A 21088-nucleotide genomic window follows, 5' to 3' on the forward strand; every position below is an offset into this window, starting at 1 on the left:
TCTATTATTTGTAGTACACATTTTTGTTTAGTTTTTTATTGGTAATTGTAAATCTATTTAAATTTATTTTCTATAATGTGCTTCTGGGGGTATTTTTGCTCTGGATTACTCTCATTATCCGTGTCTGCGTCTGTGTGTGTGTGTGTGAGTGCCTATAACTATGTATACATATATATATGTCTGTTACTGTATGCGTATGCGTATGTGTAGGTTATAGATAAGGTGGTGGCGGGGGGGACACACACAATGTACGAAAACTGAAGTACAACTCTTACAACGTAACGTAAATCCAAGAGATTAAGGAAACGAAAAAATATTACATGGACAAAAAAAACACAGTTGATAATCCGAAATTAATTAATATATGTATAAGTGTGTGTGTGTGTGTGTGTGTGTGTACTGTCTAGGCATGTGTGTTGTCATCCTCGACAAAGTCCTTGGCCTGCTCGCGGGTCACACAGTCGATGTGGCTGACCTTGTTGCGGAACCGCACGCCATAGAACTTGTGCGCATTCTCGAGCAACTCCGGTCGGAACGTGGTCGTTATGAACTGCGCCGTGTCGCTCAGCTCATGGATCATGTCCGCCACCGCCTTTCGATGCATCGCATCCAAGGCCTGTCACAGAAATAGAAGATTAAACAAATAAGTTGTGGTGTTAGAGGGGATTCTATGGGGGGGCCACTCACCTGATCAATCTCGTCGAATAGATAAAACGGAGCTGGATCGCACTTTTGTATGGAGAAAATGAGGGCCAGGGCGACGAGCGACTTCTGACCACCCGACAACTGATTCATTTCGCGCATCTCCGCCTCAATGCCGGTGAAGGAGACGCGTATGCCGATGCCCGTGAAGGCATCCGAGTTGGCCACCTCCTTGGCCATCTCCTCGCCCTCGTTGTCCTTGGTCTTCAGTATCAGATAGCCGGCGCCCATGGGCACCAGCTTCTTGAAGACCTTCGTGAAGTTCTGCGCCACCTGACGGAACGTGAACTGGATGGCCTCCACCTTCTGCATCTCCAGCGACTGGATGAGGCCGTGGATCTTCTGGTCGCCCACGTCCAGCTCCTCCTTGCGGCGGTAGAGCTTCTCCTTTTGCTCGGAGAAGCTGAGGAACTGGTCGAGCGCCTTCTTGTTCACGTGATTGTACTTCTTCAGATGCTGATTGGCCTTCTCCAGCTCCTTGAAGATGTTCTTCAGCGAGATGCGACTGTAGTCGGCGTCCACCAGGGGCAGGGCGCCCAGGCCGGCTATCTTCTCGGTGCACTCGTCGATCTTCTGGTTGAACATGTTCTCCTTGGTGGTCCACTTCTCCAGCTGCTTCGAGTCCTTGTTGATGTTCTCCTCGGCCTCCTTCTCCTTGCGCACGTGCGTCTCCAGCTCCAGCTGGAGCTCCTTCTGCATCTGCACCGCCTCGTTCACGCGCTTCTCGATCTCCTCCAGGTCGGCGTTCACCTTCTTGATGCGCTTCTCCGCGGACACCAGCTCCGTGGTGCAGTTGTTCAGCTTGCGCTTGCGATCCTCCACAGAGATCTCCTGCAGCGCCTGAATCAGCTCGTCCCGGCGTCGGAACAGATTGTTGATCAGCAGATTGTCCAGCTTGTTCTTGCGCACCTCGAACTGCATGCGCTGCGTGAAGGCCTCCTTGTTCTCCTGGTTGAGGCGACGGATGTCGTCGTTCAGCTGATCGATTTCGCGCTGGTCCTGCGAGGAGAGCGTCGACTGCAGCTCCTGCTTGAGCTCGGCCTCGAGGCTGATCTTGGTGCTGTCCATCGACTCCAGCGAGGCCTTGCACTGCGCCAGCGAGCGCTCCTTGGGCGCCCGATACTGCTCGATGCGCACCAGCTCCTCCTTCATCAGCCGGATCTCGCCCTGCACCTTCTCGAACACGTCCTTCGACTTGCCCTGCTTCGTCTCCGTCTTCTGCATCTCCGACACGATCGAGTTGATGTTGTTCTCCGTGGACTTCAGCTCGTTGCGCAGCTTGCTCAGCTTCTTCTCGAACTCGGCGATCTGCTGCGAGTATTCCGTGCGCTTCTTCTGCATCTCCAGGCGGGAGCGCGACGTGTTGAAGTAGCCGCCGGTGAGGGAGCCCTTCGAGGAGACCTGGTCCCCGTCGAGGGTGACACAGTCGAGGCCCGTGCTCTTGGCCAGCTCGGTGGCGCGCTCCAGGTTGCGGCAGATCAGCGTCTTGCCGAAGATATAGCGCAGCGCCTTGTCGTGCTGCTCGTCATACTTGAGCTTCGATATCATCGGTATGGAGTCCGGGTCGTCCGGATAGTCGTGGATCTTCACCTGCAGCCGATTGAGGGGCATGAACGTCACCTCGCCGGGCAGCTTCAGCTTGTTCATCTCCTTGAGGATCTGCGTGCCCTCGTACTCCGACTCGACAATGTGATGGAACAGCCGATTGGCGGCGGTCACCTCCACGGCCGTGTAGATGGTCTTGTCGCAGCTGAAGTTCTCTATGACGGGCCCGTAGTAGGCGCGCGCAATCTCCGCCGACTGCCCGCCGCGCTCCACAAAGCTGTCGAGCACCTTGCGCACCGAGTCGCAGCCATTGAGGATGGGTTTGCCGGCCATGCTGCGCAGTGCCTGATCGGCGCGCGACAGCTCCTCCTTCTGCGTCTGCAGCTGCTGCGTCATTTGGGTCTCCTTGCGCCACAGCTCGTTGCGCATGGACTGGTGCTGGTCCTTGGTCTTCTTCAGTTCGTAGTACTTTTTGTTGTGCTCATCGATCTGGAGGCGCAGCTGCTCCAGCTCCGAGGAGTGCTCCTCGATCTTCTGGCCCAGATCCTTCTCGGAGGTGGCGTCCTTGCGCAGATCCTCGACCAGCTTGGAGTGGTGATTGATCTTGTCCTTGGTCTGCTTGCTGATCGACTTGAGCTCGTTGTGGATCCACTTGTCGCGGTCCTCGCGCGACGAGAACTGCGACCCGCGGCCCTGCTTGGCGTACAGCTCCTTGCGCTTCTGCTCCTTCAGCTGCAGCTCGCGCGAGCAGTCCTCCTCCTTGCGCTTCATCGCCTCGTACTTGGGCTTCACGTCGTCCAGCTCCTTCTCGCGCTCGGCTATCGTCACCTTGAGGTTCTTGAGCTCCTGGTCGGCCCGCTCCTTGGACTTGTTGTCGCCCTGCACCTCGTCGTTCAGGTCCACGATGGTCAGATCCAGTTTGGTCTTCTCGCGCAGCAGCTGCTGCTGCTCGGTCATCAGGACGGAGCGCTCCTCCTTGGTGCTCTGCACCTTCTTCTTGGCCTCCTTCAGGTTCTTCTGCACATCCTTGATCTTCTCCTGCGCCTTCTGGATCTCAATGTTGTAGGTTTTCTTCTTGTCCGAGGAGGATTTGCGCTGCGTGAGCAGCTCGCTGAGTGCCTTGCGGGTGTCCTTTAGCTCCGTCTCGTAGCGTATGTACTCGAGGGTGCGCCGCGTCTTGTCCCACTTCTGGTACTCCTTCAGCTCTTCCTTCTCCTCCTCGAGCGTCTGCAGGCGATCCTCGATGGTCTTCAGATACTCCGAGATCTTCTCCAGCTTGCTGTCCGTCTCCCGCAGCAGATTCAGCGACTCCTCCTTGCGCTCATCGTACACACGCGTGCCGGCCACCTCGCGCAGCAGCTTCAGGCGATAGGAGTCGGCCGCTGTGGCCATTTGATTGATCTTGCCCTGCTTCACAATGTAGTACGGATTGGAGCTGGAGAAGCCAGCCGATTCCAGCAGATTGACCACCTCATTGCGCGGCACCACCTTCTTGTTGAGGAAATACTGATCCTTCTTGGCCCCAATCACGCGCCGCAAGAAAATCTCCTCCTTGTCAATCTACAGAAACACACGGGAAAAATGAAAATGTTAATTGCATGAATGTGGAGACTAGATGTTGGCAGACTCACCGGCACTCGGTTGTCCGTGTTGTCAAAGATAATCTCCACATAGGCGGAGATGACGCGCGCGCCAGTGCCTTCGTGGAGCAGCGACTGCCGCTGCTCGGGCCGCAAATGTGTGAATTCATCGCTTAAAACAAACTGAATGGCTGCGAGCACAAACGCAATCACGAATTAGTAATCAATCCTGTATTTTTGGCGCCTTTTCGACTCACCATAGAAGAAGTTACTCTTGCCGGAGCCATTGCGTCCGACCACAACGTTGTGACGCTTGTCGAATGGTTCCACCACCGTCTGGTCCTTGTAACTTTTAAAGCCTTGTATAATAATCTGCAATTGGAGGGGAAGTCGTTGTAGCCGGTGTGTGGGCGTGTGCGGCACTGTTTACCCACCTGCTTGATGTGCATTTTATTATTGTAGACAACGATTTTTGCACAAAATCGCGCTCTTTTTGTTTACAACAAATACATATATGCCCAGCGCTCGATTGTGACCGATCAAGTATGCCATTTGCCCCTCAAAAATATACCGAAATATACCTTCGTATTTCCAAAAAATATACCGTGAATATACCACAGAAAATCATATCGCTTAATTTTGATGGTCGATTTCAAATTATCAGCTAGTTAGGACCTTCAGCACTAAGCTTGTGATTTTACCCGATTGAAGAAGCAATTATCTACAATATAGGAGGGCTCCACTTGATTGGATTGTATAGAAAAAAAAGTTTAAACGGAGAAGACACAAAAAATATCTACTTATCATACGTGGTAAATAATCGGTAAGTACAATCTTGCTTCATACCATCGACTATTGTGAGGAGTATAGACATATTTTGCACCCGATATCAATTCAAGAATACACTTCACTGTTTGCTTTTCAGATATAGCTTTTATTGCTGGTCCCACAGTCTTCAATTGAAGTGCAGTGCATGCGAGCATCATCGTGGAGCTGTATCGGCATCAGCACGAATAAACCTATCGGCACGAATCCCATCTCCAGCCCAGCTGTGTTTCTGAAGGAAAGAGAAAAACTTTGAAATTTTTTGGAAACGAGCTCGCAATGTCGGCATTTGTGAAGTCTGTGTGCCTGGCACAGAAATTGTGTGCGGCCAATCCCGCCCTGGCCCGCCAGGCGGTGCGCAGCAGTAAGTTTTCCCTGGGCCGAACAACTTGCGACCATCTGTGGGTCCGGTCCGGCATTCTGTTTTCTTTACGTAACTTTTGTTACTTTTCGTTCTCGTTGCACAGTGGCTGGATGGAATAAGGACTACAAGCCAGCGCCATTCCCAAAGACAGAGAAGGAGCGCGAGGCGGCCGCCAAGAAGTACTATCTTCTGCCCGAAGAGTACAAGCCCTACGCCGACGACGGCTTGGGCTATGGCGACTACCCCAAGGTTGGCGGTGGCCTCGGAGTGGAGAACAAGGATAGCTACTATCCCTGGGACTATCCCGAGCACAAGCGTAACCTCCACGAGCCCGTAAGTAGACTAGGAGTAGGTTGACCAATATCCAATAAACATTTTCCGTATCCCTTGCAGATCTCGGCGGATCACGACTTGTACAGCGAGGATCGCTACTCACAGGCCGAGCAGCCGCGCTACAGCACCGCGTACTACGTCTGGTGCTTCGTGGGCGTCATGTCCGGCTGCCTGGCCCTCTACTACTGGCTGGAGGACAAGAAAATGTATCGTCCCGTGGCCGCCAAGCAATACCCGGCTGATGGCGTCAAGCACTACACCTTCGAGAAGTAACTGCTGTGGGAAGGGACTCAGTTCTTGCCCACTTCATAGGCCATTTATCCAAGCATCTGTGAAATTAAACTGAAAAGAAAACCAATCGGAAGTCGCTTATCGGTGTAAACATTTATTAGGCAGAAACAAAAATTCAAGAATCGGTGCAGCGCTTCGCACGTCCGAGGACGAGCCAGCAGCCAATGCAAATCCTGAAAACTTACAGACTAAACTTAAGATTGTTTGTGTGCGTTGGTTGGGCTGTGACTTACATTTAAAGGTGCAACAAAGAAAAGGAGAAGCGGAAGGGAAATACTAAGATACGATTAATAATGGATGTGCTTGGATGTGGGTTTGGGTTTACTCCACGACATAGTTGGGATGCACCACGAGCAGTGGATCATTGTCCACTGGCTCTTCTGCTCCGGGCCGGAAGCTGGCCAGATTCGATGTCTTGAGGGGAATGATGACCTGATCGTGGTAGATGAGGCGATCGATTAGCTTCTCGATGAGGTTCTTGCGCGAGATGAGCTCGTCCTCGGACTCGATTTGGTCCGCAACCTGCTCCAGGTACCAGGTGACCACATCGCTGCGCTTCATGCCCGAGTCGCTGCCCTCGACCTCGCAGCGCGCCTCCTCGCCGCGCATGTGCAGCACCAGCATGGTGGACAGGTTCTTGTAGTCCTCGAACGAGAGGGTGAACTTCTTCTGGACGGTGGCGCCGCCGGCAGTGTCTGTGGAGGCATCCGCGTCAGTGTTGGCCGCCGCTCCGTTGTTCTCCGCATCCATGTCATGCTGAATGCCATCGTCCACGTCCAGATCCTCGTCGTCGTCCAAGTGAATGTCGGGCTGCTCCACGCGGATGATGGACTTGTTCAGCAGGCGGAAGGCCTCCTTGACGTGCCGCTCCAGCACTCGATTCGAGCACTCCAGCTTGGCCATGGCCTCGCTCAGCCGGATCATGGACTCCAGCTGGCGCACGGTGATGCGCCAGGTGCTGCGGCCAGCGGTGCCAGTGTCCCGCTGCCGCAGATGGCCGTAGTTCTCGACCAGCATCTTGCCGGCCTCCTTGCCAATGACCGGCTTGAACTGGCGCGCGAATGTGACGTAGCGCAGCACCTCCTCGCGGCTGTAGGCCCGCTCCACGGACTCCTCGATGTTCGAGTGGAGATCGACAATCTTGCGGGCAATGGCATAGTCCACCACCTCGTTGCACTCGTCCACGAGGATGAAGAACAAGTCGAAGCGCGACATGATCGGCGCCGAGAGCTGAATGTTCTGCTGCAGGCTCTTGGATCGATCGTAGCGCCCGTTGATGGGATTGGCGGCGGCCAGAATCGAGGTGCGGGCATTCAGCGTGGCCCGGACGCCGGCGCGCGCAATCGAGATGGTCTGCTGCTCCATGGCCTCGTGGATGGCCACCTGATCGCGCAGATCCATCTTGTCGAACTCGTCGATGCAGCAGATGCCGTTGTCGGCCAGCATCAGGGCGCCCGCCTCGATCACAAAGTCAAAGCTCTCCTCGTCGCGCACCACAGCGGCCGTCAGACCCGCCGCAGAGGAGGCCTTGCCCGAGGTGTAGATGGCGCGCGGGGAGAAGTCCGACACCTGCTTGAGGAACTGCGACTTGGCCGTGCTGGGATCGCCGACAATGCACACGTTGACGTCGCCACGCAGCGAGGTCTTCTCGATGGTGGTCTTGGCCACGCCCCCGAACAGTTGGAGCAGAATGCCGCGCTTCACCTCGTCGTTGCCGTAGATGGAGGGGAAGAGGCAGGTGATGAGGTTCTGGTACAGATTGCGGTCCTTCGACATCTCGTAGATCTTGTGCCACTCGGCGTCCGTCATCTGCTTCTTCATGTCCTCGGCGGTGACCTCGGACATGGGCAGATCGGTGCCGCCGAAGCGCGCCGTTGTGGCCTGGACGCTGCACGCCAGGAAGGCCATGCGGTAGTTGAGTTCGCGCATGCCGAGCGCCTTCAGCCCGGTGACGCCCTCCATGCCCTCGCCGGGCTTGTGACGGGAGCTGGACTCGGCCTTTGTGCCGGGCATGGCCAGCACACTGACATCGGGCACCACGATGAGAGTGCCGGTGAAGTCGTAGCGATCGCCGGCCTGGACGGTTTCCACCAGCTCGGAGCGGAGAATGATCTCGACGGCGCGCGGTATGCAGCCGCGGGGCAGCTCCGCCTGCGTCTCCTGGATGCGGATCTTCTGGAAGTCGAGGAAGAGACTCTTCTCCACATCGAGCATGAAGCGGCGACGGTTTGCGCACACCGGATTGCGGCAGATGGTGGGATTGGTGAACTTGAACTGCTGCTCCACGTTGCGGATCTCGGTCTGGCAGTCCAGGCACATGAACGTGCCCGAAACGAGCTCGGGGTGCACGGGATGGGTGCGCACCACCTGGCCGGAGATGCGGATGAGGGTACCGATCTTCGAGGTGGTCAGGTCGCGCACCTTGTGGCGCGTCGGCACCTCCGTGAAGGCCACATAGCAGTCCTTGTTCGTCTTGAGGCCAATGCGGTCCTTCACGTAGTTGGACACCGACTGGCAGAGGAACGGGTAGACGTGGTAGTACTCCTCGATGATGGCCGTGGCCAGGTTCTGGTCGTACTTCTCCACATCCTCGAAGCTCACCTCGAGCGTGCAGCGATCGGGCGACTCCAAATTGGCGGCCGGACTTGTGTACTTGATTTCGCCATCCTCCTTGAACTCCTCCAGGAAATCTTGGAACAACTTCTGGGTGCGTATGCCCACCTCGTCTTTGACGCGTAGCTGTCCGATTTGTGCATCTGCAACATCCATAATTGTACTCTAAACTGAGCTCTTGCCGCCGTGTCTATCTAAACGAAATGCAAACGCGAAAGATCTTCGACGCGACGCTATGATCGGCAATGTTTACAGCTGCTGTGAGTTTTTTTTGTGCCAATTTTGGCGCCGTTTTCTGACAGCCGCGCTTTGGCATGCCCTAAGGGTGGCAACGCTCTTGCGTGAGCACGAGGCTGCCACAGAGATGGCCAGATCAGACCAAATAGATCAAATCAGTTCAGGTGTACGCTATCGTACGCATTTTAGGCTTGCAGAGAAAGAATGGACATTGGAAAAATTATAATATTCCACAGATTAACTCAATGTGCTTAAATTGAGCGGAGGCAAGTGGTTTAAGTTCGTCGTTTTCCTCGGTATATTTATGGTATATTTTGTAAAAGAGAACAAATACATTCGATATACTTCTGCGGGTCAAACGGTGTGCTTTATCGAGAAGTCCGCGGTCACACTGCGAGGACGTCCAATTTATTGATTCTCTTTGATAAAAAAGTGGGTAAAACTGTGCAGCGCGGGGGAGATCACGTCTTTCGGTCGCATTGGAACGCAGCCCACACCACCTGCCCCAAGTACTTAAACTACATTGCAGCCACCTGCCCCCTCCTCGCATACGACCCCGCATTAATTGACAGTGTCCGCCAGGGACGATACCGAAAATGGTCGACGCTGCCAGGCAAATGCTCGATGAGCTAATGGGCCGCAATCGCAACCTGCATCCTTCGGAGGCAGGACTCAAGGTGAACTGGGAAGATCCAGAGGTGAGTGTGCGCTGCCGGCGGCCAAAAACATTCCATGCTTTTTTGTGCTGCGGCTGTGCTGTCCCACAGTCCCGCTGCCGGCAACAAAATCATTTCCAGTCATCACCGCACATGGTCATGTGTATATGTATATGTATATGTTTGTGTATGTGTGTCTTGTCTTTACATGTGTTTGTTTTTCTATTGCAGTTTTGTCAGTTCTACAATGTAAAGTTCTGCCCGCACGATCTCTTTATCAACACACGTGCCGACCTCGGCCCCTGCGCCCGCATTCACGACGAGGAGGCCAAGCATCTGTACGAGGAGGCGCGTCCGGCACGCAAGCGCCAGTACGAGGATGAGTTCCTGCGCTTCTGCAACGTGATGCTGCACGATGTGGACCGCAAGATTCAGAAGGGCAAGCAGCGTCTGCAGCTAATGCAGCGCGATCAGCCGCCACCATCGCAGCAGGTGAGCAAGCACCAGGACCAGCTGAACACTCTGAATGGGCGCATCAACAAGCTGCTGGCGGAGGCCGAAGAGGCCGGCATCCGCGGTGACGTTGACCAGGCCAAGGATCTGATGACGCTCTGCGATGAGGTCAAGGAGGAGAAGGAGCAACTGTTGCAGCAGTTCGAGGCCAGCCGCAAGGCAAACAGCAAGATGCTTGCCTCGGACCCGAACAGCGCTGACGATCCCATGGCCAGTCCCGGTACAAGATTCAGCGATTTTCCAGCGATCCACGACAGCACCCCTACACCAGCCACAAACCCAGCCGCCAGTGATTTGGCTGAGGAAGCAGGAACAGCAGTGACAGGAAAAGCCTCCCCAACCGAAGTGGACACAGAGGCAACTGGCGGTGGCGGTGGAGTGGCAGCAGGAACCGATGGGGAGGACAAGCCAGACAATACAGACAACAAATCGCAGTCAAATTGGTCGCACGATTCCCTGCCCGAGAAGCAGATGAAGGTGTGCGAGATATGCGGCGCCTTTCTGATCGTTGGCGATGCCCAGCAGCGCATCGAGGACCATCTGATGGGCAAGCAGCATCTGGGCTACTCGAAGGTGCGCAACGCGGTGGCCGAAATCAACGATGAGCGGCAGAAGGAGCGCGATCAGGAGCGTGAGCAGGAACGCGAGCATGAGGAACGCAGGCGCCGCGAGGGTCGGGGCCAGCGCTTCAACTCCTACGACAATAGACGGTAACTAGGCTACGGCTTTGACTGCTCTCCAGTGCTAACAATTATTCTGTTTTGTCTCTTGTCTTTCATTAGCGAGCCGCGCGAGTATCGGGAGCGCAGTCGCGAGTATGCCCCGAACCGTCAGACCTCAGACAGGCGCCATCGTAAGTGTGCTTTCCCACTCTATGGGCCTGCCTCTAACTGATTGTTTGCCTTCTTTCAGATCACCACAAGTCGCACCACGGCCACTCGTACTCGCGCAGCGGTAGCAACAGCAACAGCAGCAACCGTAGCCGGCACCACAATCACAGCCACTATCGTCAGGATAGCCGTGAGCGGCATGGCCGCAGTCGCAGCCGCAGTCGTTACTAGAGACCAAAACAGAAGCAGAAGCAAAAGCAGAACAAAACAAAGAAGAAGCTGAAGCAGAAGCACACCAAAATCCGAGAATATGCGAACACGAACTCAGCCGTTACTGCGCGGTCCTTTGTAGCTAAACCCACTCCCCCCGAATGTACCCAATGCATCCAACGCGCATCCACAACGAGCACGCCCGAGTCCACGTCCCATCTGCTGCTGCGGCGAACACACGAAACACACAAGCCGCAAACTGAAACCGAAAGAGAAAGAGAAGAAGCAAACACCACCATCGAGGTACCCCAAAACAATAATTAACAAAAATTTCAAGTATAATGTATCAGAACAGTAAAAAAAAAAGAAAAAAAGAACAGAGCAGAAACAGAATCAGAAGAGAGTGAGAATGAGCTGAGAGCGTGAGCTGGCAGGCGAGATCAGAGATCCTTGCCAGAGCATGGATCCACCAATGAGGTGAGTCGAACACTTGCTACTCCAGGTATCATCTACCATACCATAACGTACCGTACCGTACCGTACCGTACCGTACTGTACCACAAAGCTCTATATTCTGTTTAAATATATACAAAAACGATTCCTGTGTACGCATACCAGAATAACTTTGTAACTTCTCCACTTTCCACTCTCTCCACATTGTGTGAAAACTGACTCTGAAAACTGAACCAAAAAGACAACACCGAGCAGACGGGGGCACTCGAAAAGAAAACACTTGCACCTTAGAAAGTGGAGCCTTAAGCCAGTGGGAGGGGAGTTATTGGGAAATGAGAACTTTGAGCTCTCGCTTAACTTGATATTTTTAGATGTGCCCTTGATGAGGCACTTGAGGTGATGTGACAAATTATACGACAAAAACCGAACTGAAATTATATTTGACAGTCTATATTACCAAATAAGGAATAGGAAAGGGTGGTTCTAGAGCTTTGTACAGAGACTTGTGCGTCGAGTGCTAATTTGGAAGTATTACTGGGAAGGAACTGGGAGGAACATGCCTGAGGACACTTGAGCAATGAATATTTCGTTGACATTGACTACTGAGGTTGGTAATGGATGTATTGTCTACTCACTAGAATAAACTTAATCATGATTTGAGCAGCAGCATATTTGTCATGAGTTTTGCAAGCTTCAAAGACGTTTCCACTGATTTCTTAGGGAATAGTTGGAGGAAGGCTTTAAGGGCTGACTGAACTGAGTGCTCGGCAGACAGATGAGAACAAGTATAACAAGTGGCCAAAGCCAAGAACAGTAACTGAAACAGGTATTTACCAAGCCATTCCTCGATATCGATATCTCTACTTTGCGCTTAACTAACCCAACAGATGCAGATTCACCCAACGAACCCACCAAAAGAACCCAACAAACCCACCAAAAGAACCCAATACACCCACCAATTCCCCACATCACCCAGCAAAACACACACGCATACACACACACACACTCTGCGTACACACACACATATATGTACATATAAATATTGAGAAACGCATTTGCATGTCATTTGCCAGAACTGAATATGGAGCATTGTTTGGGGTCGTCGTTCCGTCCCTCGGAGGTATGTAGTCGTAGTCCCAACGCCCCAAAACCCATTGCCCGGGATCAGGAGACGCACAAACAAAGGCCAAAGCGAGATCGAGAACATTTGTGGACATTTCTGAATGCATTCTGAATCTGAACTGAAAAGGAAGCAGAAGCCAAACCAGAACCCACATCCACTTGGAAAGGGTTGTTTTGTTGCCGCCGCAGCTTTGTTTGTGCTCTCTCCATCCCAATGAGTGCATCCATCCAACTAAGTGATCCATGACTAAGAAAAGCATAAGAAAAACAGCAACCAACAGCAACGAGGTAATTGCACTAACGAAACACAAACCAATATCGAAATCAAATCAATTGCAAATCGAATATGAACAAAAATCTAATGAAAATCAATCAATGAATCAGAGGGAGACAGCAGAGCAGAGCAGAGCAGACAGTGCAGTGCAGAGCGACCGCGCGACAGCGACAGAGACAGAAACAGAGCAGGAGAAAGAAAAAGGGCAAAGCCATATCCAGAGTGCCGTTATACAATATGTAAACGTATACATATATCTACATATGTGTGTACATATATGTTTGTGTGTGTGTATTGTATGCTCAACTTTCCTACCCACACTCATCCACACAGGTAAATTGTGACAGACAAAAAATAAAGTGCATAAATAAATACCCAAAATGAAGATACATATGTCCAAGTGTGCATGTGTGTGTGTGTGTGTGTGTACATTGTCAGTAAAGATCCCGCAAATTATGTAGATCTTTCCCCTCCATATCATACCATCCATGCCCATACCTAAAGCCTTTCAGAGTGTCATCTAAGTGTTTCCGTTCCGAGACTCACACACACAAACACACATGCATTCTATATATATACTATATATATATATCAAGTCTCCCTTCTACAAGCCTCTCTCCATCACACCCCAAATTCACACAAAATTTTCTCGCACATTCCAGGAGGAACATTCGGAATGCTCTTGAACTGGAACTGGCTTTGGATATGGATCTGTGGTCAAGAGAGGCAAAAAAAGATAGAGAGAGAAAAAGAGAAAGAGAGAGGAAGAGGCAGAGAGAGAGAGAGAGAGATGTATAGATAGAAAGAAGAGCCAACCAGGTAACTTCTATGCCACACCTCCCCCCCACACATAAATGTTTCTTCACGACAGACAAGGCCGCGGCATCGCTCCATCCATGAACCACGAACGCACTCTGCTGCCATCCACGATCCACGATCAACGATCAACAAACTGTCCACCAAGCCATCTCTGATCCCGGAAGAGAGCGAGAGACACATCGCATAGAACAGTTATTAGAGACAAACGAGGTGAATTGCTATTTCTCTCATCAATAAATATACATATATATATATAGCCCTCGACCCCGACCTCCAGCCCCTGTTCAATGAACCCCCCCACACGCATCTTCCACGCTGTCTCCCCAGTCTATGCCTAACGACTGGCCGTCACCGGCGACACCAGACCAGATCTTCTATGGAGTAAGTCCATAGGCTAAAAGCCCTTTCCCTTTCTGATCTCTGGTGCGCCAGTGAATGCTTGAGCGAGGGAGCGCCTTTCTCCAAACCCAACTCCAACTCCAACTCCTTTCCATTTCAATTCAATTGAGTCCCCACCCACACCATCACTTCGTGGCAAAGCGCATCCCCATATTCCCATTCTGTCCCCAAAAAGGAATGATCAAGTTTGAGGACAATTATGTAGAGCCTAACGAATCAATAATTATTTATCTAACCATCGATCGATCGAACGCCCTGTAGTCATGTAAAGATGTTTTTAAGTATGATTTACGTACGCTATGAGTAAGGATACAACATTCTAAATAGTGAGACTCGCAATAATTTTCTAAATAAAGATCAAAACGAATCCCCAAAAACAAGCTGCCAATCTGTTGTTTTATTTCCTGCTGATCTGTCTTCCCATTTTCAGGGTTTAAACATCATTCTTCTTGTTGTAACAATGTCTTTGTTGTATATTTATTTATTTATGTATACATTTAGTGTTAACAATAATAGTCAGATAGTTATACATTTTATTTGCCATTCTTTACTGTATGTATTTGCTTTATATTTAATATCTACAAATTATGTACCGATTAACAGCTGCAGGGGGGGGGATGTACAGTACGGTTCAAATATTTATCTCTAGTTTCATTCTTTGAAACTTCGAAGCGGATTAAGTTGCGCACGGAGCTTTAAGCTAAATATAATGTTGCATATGTACAGTCAATTATGATCGTAGGAAAAGCAGTTGGAGTGAGCGTGAGCAATTTTGCGGTCTAGTTTGGCTTTCTAGTCGAACTTCATGGCAGAATTTTGGGATGCACTTAAGTTCCTATAATTCATTCACGGTAACTCAGTATTTCGAATTTCCTATTAAATACAGTTTGTTCTCGAGTAGACTCCATAAATGCATGCAGGAGGAAGCGCTGTCAAGTAGGAAATTCTGTCCGAGCTGTAGATATTAGTGGAATTCCACTTGTACATCCCTCCTCATATCGTGGAAAAGATAAAGAATATTTTTACATAATAACAAAATGTCTAGTAGGTTACCGAACCAAACGCAGCGAAATGGTATAAAAAAAGGCGTTAATTTTATTACCAAAATAATAAGAATGATCATAATAATATAATAAAAGGTATGCATACAAAATGGTATAATAATAAGATTGATAAAAAATATTTGTTTGGTGGCGCAGGATTGGAAACTTTATGAAATATCTCTTGTGTGTTCTCTTTTGTAATAATTTCGAACCAATATCGAACGACCGATCGATCGAATGCTCTAAAAATGTATTGCCTTGATTATTGCGCGTATCTACAGTTGTTCCACTCTGCTCTCTAAATTCTTGTTCCGCTAAAATTTGTTCAACTTTCAACTTAATATTTATCCTCCACTACCATCCAGCCATTTAAATACTCTTCGAAAGTATTGAGCTCATCAAATGTTGTGTTCAGTGTTTTTTTTTGTGAGTTTTTCTAGGAAATCATACAGTTGTCTCGAAGAACTCTAAAGTTAAGAATTCGACAGTGTTGGACAATGTGTTGCCTAATACCCATACAGTAGTTAGCATATAGCAGGGGAGGGCAGTGAGTGTGTCCTTCTTTATGTGTGCATGTGTGAGAGCCATCCGGGCCATCAAGCCCAGCACCATCCATTCATCCATCCATCCAACCATCTAGATTGCGGGCAGCTCCTCCTCCTGAGTTAGACACCGGAGACTGCCCCGATCCGGGCTGATTCGCTGCTAGTGACAGTGCTCGGTCACATCCACGATGACGGACTTTTTCCAGCAGAAGAGGAAGTATCCCACTGCCGCGCCCAGCACCACCATCAGGCAGAGCCAGACGTTGTATGTCATGAAGATCAGCATGAGCAGGAAGGAGAGCGTCACCTGCAGTATGTGAAGCAGCGTTTGGTACAAATGATTCACCGAGAGCATCGAGGGTCTACGAAAGGGATAATAGTCGCAGTTAGATATCACATCGAAATTGAAGAGCAAATTATGAAATTGAAGCTCACAAACTGAAACGAAAACAGAAACGAAACACGGAACAGAACAGAAACGGAGCATCGATCATCCCGCAGGTACAGCTTGTCCTTCGATGTGTCGGTTGTTAAGTTAATCTACACTAGACTAGGGGTTAGCATTACGTTTAAAGGTTTTTCATCGCTTCTACAGGTGTATTTGGCATACATATATTTACATATAACTAGCTACTGGCACGAGTACTGGTACAATCAATCTGTGGCAGACTTGTCACCAAATACGCGAATGGAACGGAAACAGTTGTGTGATTGTTGCAATCGGACAGACCAGACGCCAGACGTCTGAGTCAGCGCCCCTCACGCTGTGTAAACATGTGCAGCGTCTCTGGGCAGGTAATACGATACGATACGATACGATAATATCAACTTAAAATGTTAGCATTAAATTAAATAATTCTAAGGTTGCACTTGGAGAAATGGCTGAAAGAGCGATACTTACGGTTGCTTGTGCACAACTTCGCCAACGTATCTAAAAGATCGATTGAAGCGTGTCACAGGTGCAGATTCGTATTCGGGTTTGCGGATCGAGTGAACAGATGCGGATACAGATACGGATACAGATACAGTTACAGATTCGGTTTCGTAATACAATATACATCAATCAATTCAATCAGCGATTACGTTTAATGGGGAAAAGCGGTTGGTCGGAATGAGCGTGGATTTTGGCGTATTGAATTTACAAATGATGAACGGCGGCGAGCAGATGCAGAATCATATTCGGATTCAGTTTCAGATGGTGCGGAATAATGATGATGTGGATGCGAATGCGGAATTATGGCATTACCCACAAGAGAGCGGATAGCGGTAACAGTTTACGGGATTTAACAGGTAACGGTAACGGGTAACGGTAACGATAACGGCAACGAAAACGAGAAAGAAGAAGAAAGCATTAAAATTAATATTTACAACAAGAACAGAGGCCACAACGATCAAGCATGCGATACAATCATTGAAGGAACGTGCTTCCACGGGGGGAACCAATAACTTTACAGAGCTGAGGGCAGCCCATGCCGGACTAGTACTCACTGCACTGGTGATGGGGCAGCCGCCGCTGGCGAGGGCAGACGCGGTGCCTCTGGATTGCGCTGTGGACCCGTCACCGGGCGGTACTCGAGCAGGTTGTATGTCTTCCAGAACAGATACTCGCGATAGTACTTCAGTCCCTCGTAGAGCAGGGCCAGCAGGAAGATGGCAATCATCGAACCAATCAGACCGGCCACCGTATCAATGTGCCACCAGGAGAAGAGGATCGTCTCGTTGTACCCAAAGTGGAACTAATCCAAGCAGATCAATCGGAAGATCAGAACGGGATCATGGGATGTCTCGTTTGTTGCTTACCGCCATGGACATCATGTGCTCCATGCCTGTGCCCGTGCCTCCACCGCTGCCGCCGCCGCCATGATGGTGCCCCGCGTGCATGTCGCGCACCGTGGGATCCGTCGTGGTGGTGGTACCAATGGGGCTGATGCTGCTGTCCATCCCACTGTGGTCGTGGTGCATGCCAGCATGGTCGTGGTGCATGGAATGATCTGTCCGAATTAGAGATTACTTTACCATGTCATGTTATCCCCCCCTCGTGTTCCCCCGAGTACTCACCAACACTGGGCGCACTGTGATGGGCGTGGTCCATTTTTGCTGTCTCTGTCTCTCTGGAATATCGTTGATCTGGCGCTTATTGTCTGCGTTACGGGAGAGAAAGTTTCGTGCCGGAATTAAACATTTTGCCATTAAACAACTGATTCGACACGGCCCCAACCCAAATCGCAAGCCACTCAAATTCCAATTAGAAAGACAATCTCTTGTTAGCAACTGCCTCCCTGCCTCTCCATTCACCATTCTCCTTTCCCATTTCCCATTTACATTCCCTTTCCCGATTCCCTTTTCCATTCACTCGTCGACTGCTTTTGTGTGGCATTCGAATTGATATATCTGGCATAACTTCACGTGTGCCATTAAACCGCCCAACGGGATGGGAAGGGTGACCCCCCACCAGCTTCTTGCCACGAGTTTCTTGACCTTGCTGCGGCAGATGAAGAGAGAGTGAGACAAAGAGAATCTTCCACTCTGCTTACCGCTTGGAAGGCACTTCCAGTTCCAGCCGCTAGCCGCTCTGGTTCTACAATGCCAGTTCTCGGCACAAAAACGGTTAGAAATTCTCGACTCGGATTCTTGGAACTCCTTTTACGCTTATTTTGCAATGTGGTTCACCGCATTATTCGGCTGTCTGTGTACATATCTGCTTCTGTGGTTTCTGCATATCAGAGCACCAGCAGCAACAACCGTAATTATGATAAGGTGGCAATTGTTCCAGTTCCAGCCCCACCGCAAACATGGGCAACCATCTGATTGGAATGATCAAATTGACAATTACCGCAACATTTGGCTGATATCGCGAGTAAAGTGAAGGGAAGTGGCTAGGCGCTGGCTCATTTACACTCAATCTGGGCATTTGCATTCCACAATTCTCGCAATGAACTTAAAAATGAGTGAAAACTGCACATGAAGGGTGAAATGTATATTCTGCTCGATTTATGGATTTGCCTTTTGGCTCCACAGTAAATGCACATAGAATATGACGATTCCAAATAAATTACAGCCACGTACTTAAACATCTCTCTCTCTCTATTACATTTATAATGAGATTGTAGTAAGAAGCGATTAAAAGGGAGGGGGAAACCCGTTTCAATCTCAGCGTAAGTATGGAGATTCACAGACGTTGCTTACACAGCAGAAACAAACTGCGCGAATGCAAGTGTGCACATGGGCAGTACCAGATCAATTCAACTTTCATTGAAAGATCGCATATTTGTTTGAGTGCTGATATTACACCTACATATGAAAGCTACACGATACAGTGGAGCGATCATCTTTCAACTCAGGCAACAGCTAAGCTTGAATTTCAGCTTCACTTCTCGGCTCCTCTTTCAGCTCCACTTTCTTGCTGGGCAAATCTCAATGGAGCACAATGGAACTGACAATTGCACTTTCAAGGCGGGTGGCGGTGAGGGCAATGAATGCTATGATATTGCTTTGAGCATCTGTATCTGTGATCTGTTTGGGGAATGTTGGACGGAGGCTAGCCTTGGAATGGCGAGGTACGCTGACCGGCCCAACTGGTTGGATTGGATTGGACTGTATCGTTTGGTTAGGTTTAGTTTGCTTTCAATTTGGGCTACACAAAGAGAGCAAAATGAAAGGGAAATTTACTTGTCACGAACGGAAAGAGAGCGGCTTAACGGTATCGTTGGAGAGAGAGGGATGTCGAAATCAGTGCACTCCAAAAGAGAACCAGCACAATTAACTTCGCTACTTGAAATATTGTATGTATCCAAATCCATAGATACTGCAATGAGTTTAAACTTTAAATAGAGATGGAGACGTGCGAAATCGGTTGCTCTCGCTATCAAGTACATACATATGCACATACACTGCGCTGCCAATTACATACATACATAGTTCCATCCCCAGGAACTATCAGTGTTGCGTCAGCTGATGTCAGAGTAAATGAATGAATGCTGCAAGACTTTCAGCCAGTCACACAATCGTACATTTCCTCTATGCGCATGTATATTATTTCCATATCATATCATAAAACCAAGCACAAAACACACACACACAAACACATGCATGTTTACACATTTGATCTCTGGTACCGTTGCAATCGCTTTGCGAAATGCCATGGAAACGAGCATAAAGATAAAACAAGACCGAGACATGGCAATAGAGAGGCAGAGAGCAATGCAGAGCAACAGAGCAGCTGCAGCGAGTATTTTCGGTTGATGCGTATGGGAGCAGCAGGAATATGGGGAAGAGTGAGGAGGGTGAGGGCGGGGTGACTCTGTTATATCAGAGCGAGTTGTGATTGCGGTCTAAAATTAAAATCAATCAAAAGAGTGAATAAATGACTAGCGTACGTACGCATGCGTGTGTAGTTGTACGCATACCGCTTCGAATGCTAAACCACTGATAAGTGATCGTCAGCACTGATAATCGTAATCGGCATGCAAGCGTTCCGTTTCGTTCCGTCTTTGATTATCGATAAGAGATTTGCTTTAATAGTAATTGTAACTGTGGTTGTTGTTGCTATACTTACAGCAGCTGGTGTGAAATTCTGTACGTTGTTGTTTCAATGCGAATTCTGCGAGAATGCCGGCAACAAGCAACCGATTCAGCGGAATGTGTGTGTGGCTAAAACAATATCAACAATTAACAAAATTCACAAACTACAATCGAATCGTCGTCAGCAATAAATGTGAGCGAAACAATGACGCCCCGCAGCGACCCCGCGCGAGATTAGTGCAGCAACTTTTCAGAACATTTCCAGCTCCATGCACATATCATTTTATCGTTTAACATAAATATTGTTTGCATTTGTGTGCATATACGTATGTTACTACGTAAGTATGGTATGGACATATGGCTTTGGATTCCAGTGGGTGGTAGAGACTCCCCGCCTGGAATAGCAGCACAGGCAATAGCCTCCCCCCGCAGCCTCGCAAGAATGTGGTCCGGCAGCATAGCTTTTCCACTAGTTGACAACGCCCCCCCTCCCCCACCGTTGGCCCTCTTTGACAAAAACCATCTAGTTGCGATAATTATTAAATAAACGCGAGCTTTTTCCACAAATACAGGTTCACTTTTGTGTTATTTAATCACATTTATGCTTGTTCGTGTGTGCACTTTGCCGTTGTGTGCGTATCGATGGATTAAGAAATGTTTGCACATTATCAAGCTGCTGCAATTGTCCAGCTCTATTGTTTATTCTTCTATAATGGCTTGGCTTACTTTTTTTTTGCCGCTTTGATAAAACAAATTGCGTACGACGTCCGCCCGCAGACAACTTTTTCGTACGATTGTTGATAAATTAAAAGCGAACATATGTTTTTTATTCAAAACCGCGATATGTACTCCTCAAAATAGCACTAAAAAATGACAAACAAACAGATTTGCACTGGGAAAGATAACGTTGTTTAATGCTATTTTAGAATAGCAGTTGCCATTTATGTTTAATTTAATCTTTAACAAAACGTTATTAGTTGGTGTTTTAGTGGATTTAAAAATAATTAATAGTAAAAACAGCTAAAATCGTAGTGTGACCAGCCCGCTGCATCCATCTATCGATATACCAGCGATATCGTGGCTCCTTCCATCGCCGGCGACCAACGGAGGCGAATGTTTTGCGTAGTAAATTAAAGAAAACTTTGTTTATTGCCAAAACAGGTGTGAATAACATGCAGTTTAACTCTTTATCTTATATAATAACTGTTCTAAT

The 21088-nt window shown here is 49.2% G+C and overlaps 6 protein-coding genes and 1 long non-coding RNA gene across 11 annotated transcripts in view; 4 read left to right on the forward strand and 3 right to left on the reverse strand.

Moving 5' to 3' along the window:
• Window positions 1-21088, forward strand: part of LOC117581629 — a 25205-nt gene continuing 4117 nt past the window's right edge. The window contains exons 1-2 of the long non-coding RNA XR_004573665.1: window positions 1-194; window positions 16645-16657. This is a non-coding gene — a long non-coding RNA (uncharacterized LOC117581629). The remainder of the gene's footprint in view (window positions 195-16644; window positions 16658-21088) is intronic.
• Window positions 78-4364, reverse strand: LOC117581610 (structural maintenance of chromosomes protein 3). The gene is made up of 5 exons (XM_034268972.1): window positions 4262-4364; window positions 4085-4199; window positions 3879-4018; window positions 688-3807; window positions 78-616 (listed from the first exon to the last, which is right to left on the reverse strand). Exons 1-5 carry the CDS (start codon window positions 4274-4276, stop codon window positions 404-406), a joined length of 3603 nt encoding a protein of 1200 aa, XP_034124863.1. The 5' UTR covers window positions 4277-4364; the 3' UTR covers window positions 78-403.
• LOC117581626 (NADH dehydrogenase [ubiquinone] 1 beta subcomplex subunit 8, mitochondrial) lies at window positions 4858-5717 on the forward strand. Its single transcript, XM_034268994.1, has 3 exons — window positions 4858-5016; window positions 5120-5349; window positions 5410-5717. The coding sequence occupies exons 1-3, from the start codon at window positions 4932-4934 to the stop codon at window positions 5620-5622; spliced, it is 528 nt and encodes a 175-aa protein (XP_034124885.1). The 5' UTR covers window positions 4858-4931; the 3' UTR covers window positions 5623-5717.
• Window positions 5714-8545, reverse strand: LOC117581612 (DNA replication licensing factor Mcm6). The gene has a single exon (XM_034268975.1). The coding sequence runs from the start codon at window positions 8407-8409 to the stop codon at window positions 5962-5964; it is 2448 nt and encodes an 815-aa protein (XP_034124866.1). The 5' UTR covers window positions 8410-8545; the 3' UTR covers window positions 5714-5961.
• Window positions 8857-14146, forward strand: LOC117581620 (luc7-like protein 3). The gene is made up of 5 exons (XM_034268983.1): window positions 8857-9188; window positions 9378-10369; window positions 10442-10512; window positions 10572-11176; window positions 13211-14146. The coding sequence occupies exons 1-4, from the start codon at window positions 9087-9089 to the stop codon at window positions 10718-10720; spliced, it is 1314 nt and encodes a 437-aa protein (XP_034124874.1). The 5' UTR covers window positions 8857-9086; the 3' UTR covers window positions 10721-11176; window positions 13211-14146.
• Window positions 15109-20742, reverse strand: LOC117581623 (high affinity copper uptake protein 1). Of its 5 annotated transcripts, none has more exons than XM_034268986.1 (7): window positions 20602-20742; window positions 19910-20004; window positions 17413-17495; window positions 17155-17345; window positions 16843-17090; window positions 16256-16285; window positions 15109-15716 (listed from the first exon to the last, which is right to left on the reverse strand). In XM_034268986.1, exons 3-7 carry the CDS (start codon window positions 17444-17446, stop codon window positions 15515-15517), a joined length of 705 nt encoding a protein of 234 aa, XP_034124877.1. In that variant the 5' UTR covers window positions 17447-17495; window positions 19910-20004; window positions 20602-20742; the 3' UTR covers window positions 15109-15514. The 5 variants fall into 5 exon arrangements, with proteins under 5 accessions (XP_034124877.1, XP_034124878.1, XP_034124882.1 ...); XM_034268987.1 differs by having other exon boundaries at window positions 19906-20004; XM_034268991.1 differs by lacking the exon at window positions 16256-16285.
• The window catches only part of LOC117581627 (zinc finger protein 593 homolog), a 914-nt gene continuing 786 nt past the window's right edge, over window positions 20961-21088 (forward strand). The window contains exon 1 of the mRNA XM_034268995.1: window positions 20961-21036. The gene's annotated coding sequence lies outside the window, so the exon portion shown is untranslated. The remainder of the gene's footprint in view (window positions 21037-21088) is intronic.

Source organism: Drosophila guanche, unplaced genomic scaffold (genome assembly GCF_900245975.1).
Source record: "Drosophila guanche unplaced genomic scaffold, DGUA_6, whole genome shotgun sequence".
NCBI classification, from domain to species: domain Eukaryota; kingdom Metazoa; phylum Arthropoda; class Insecta; order Diptera; family Drosophilidae; genus Drosophila; species Drosophila guanche.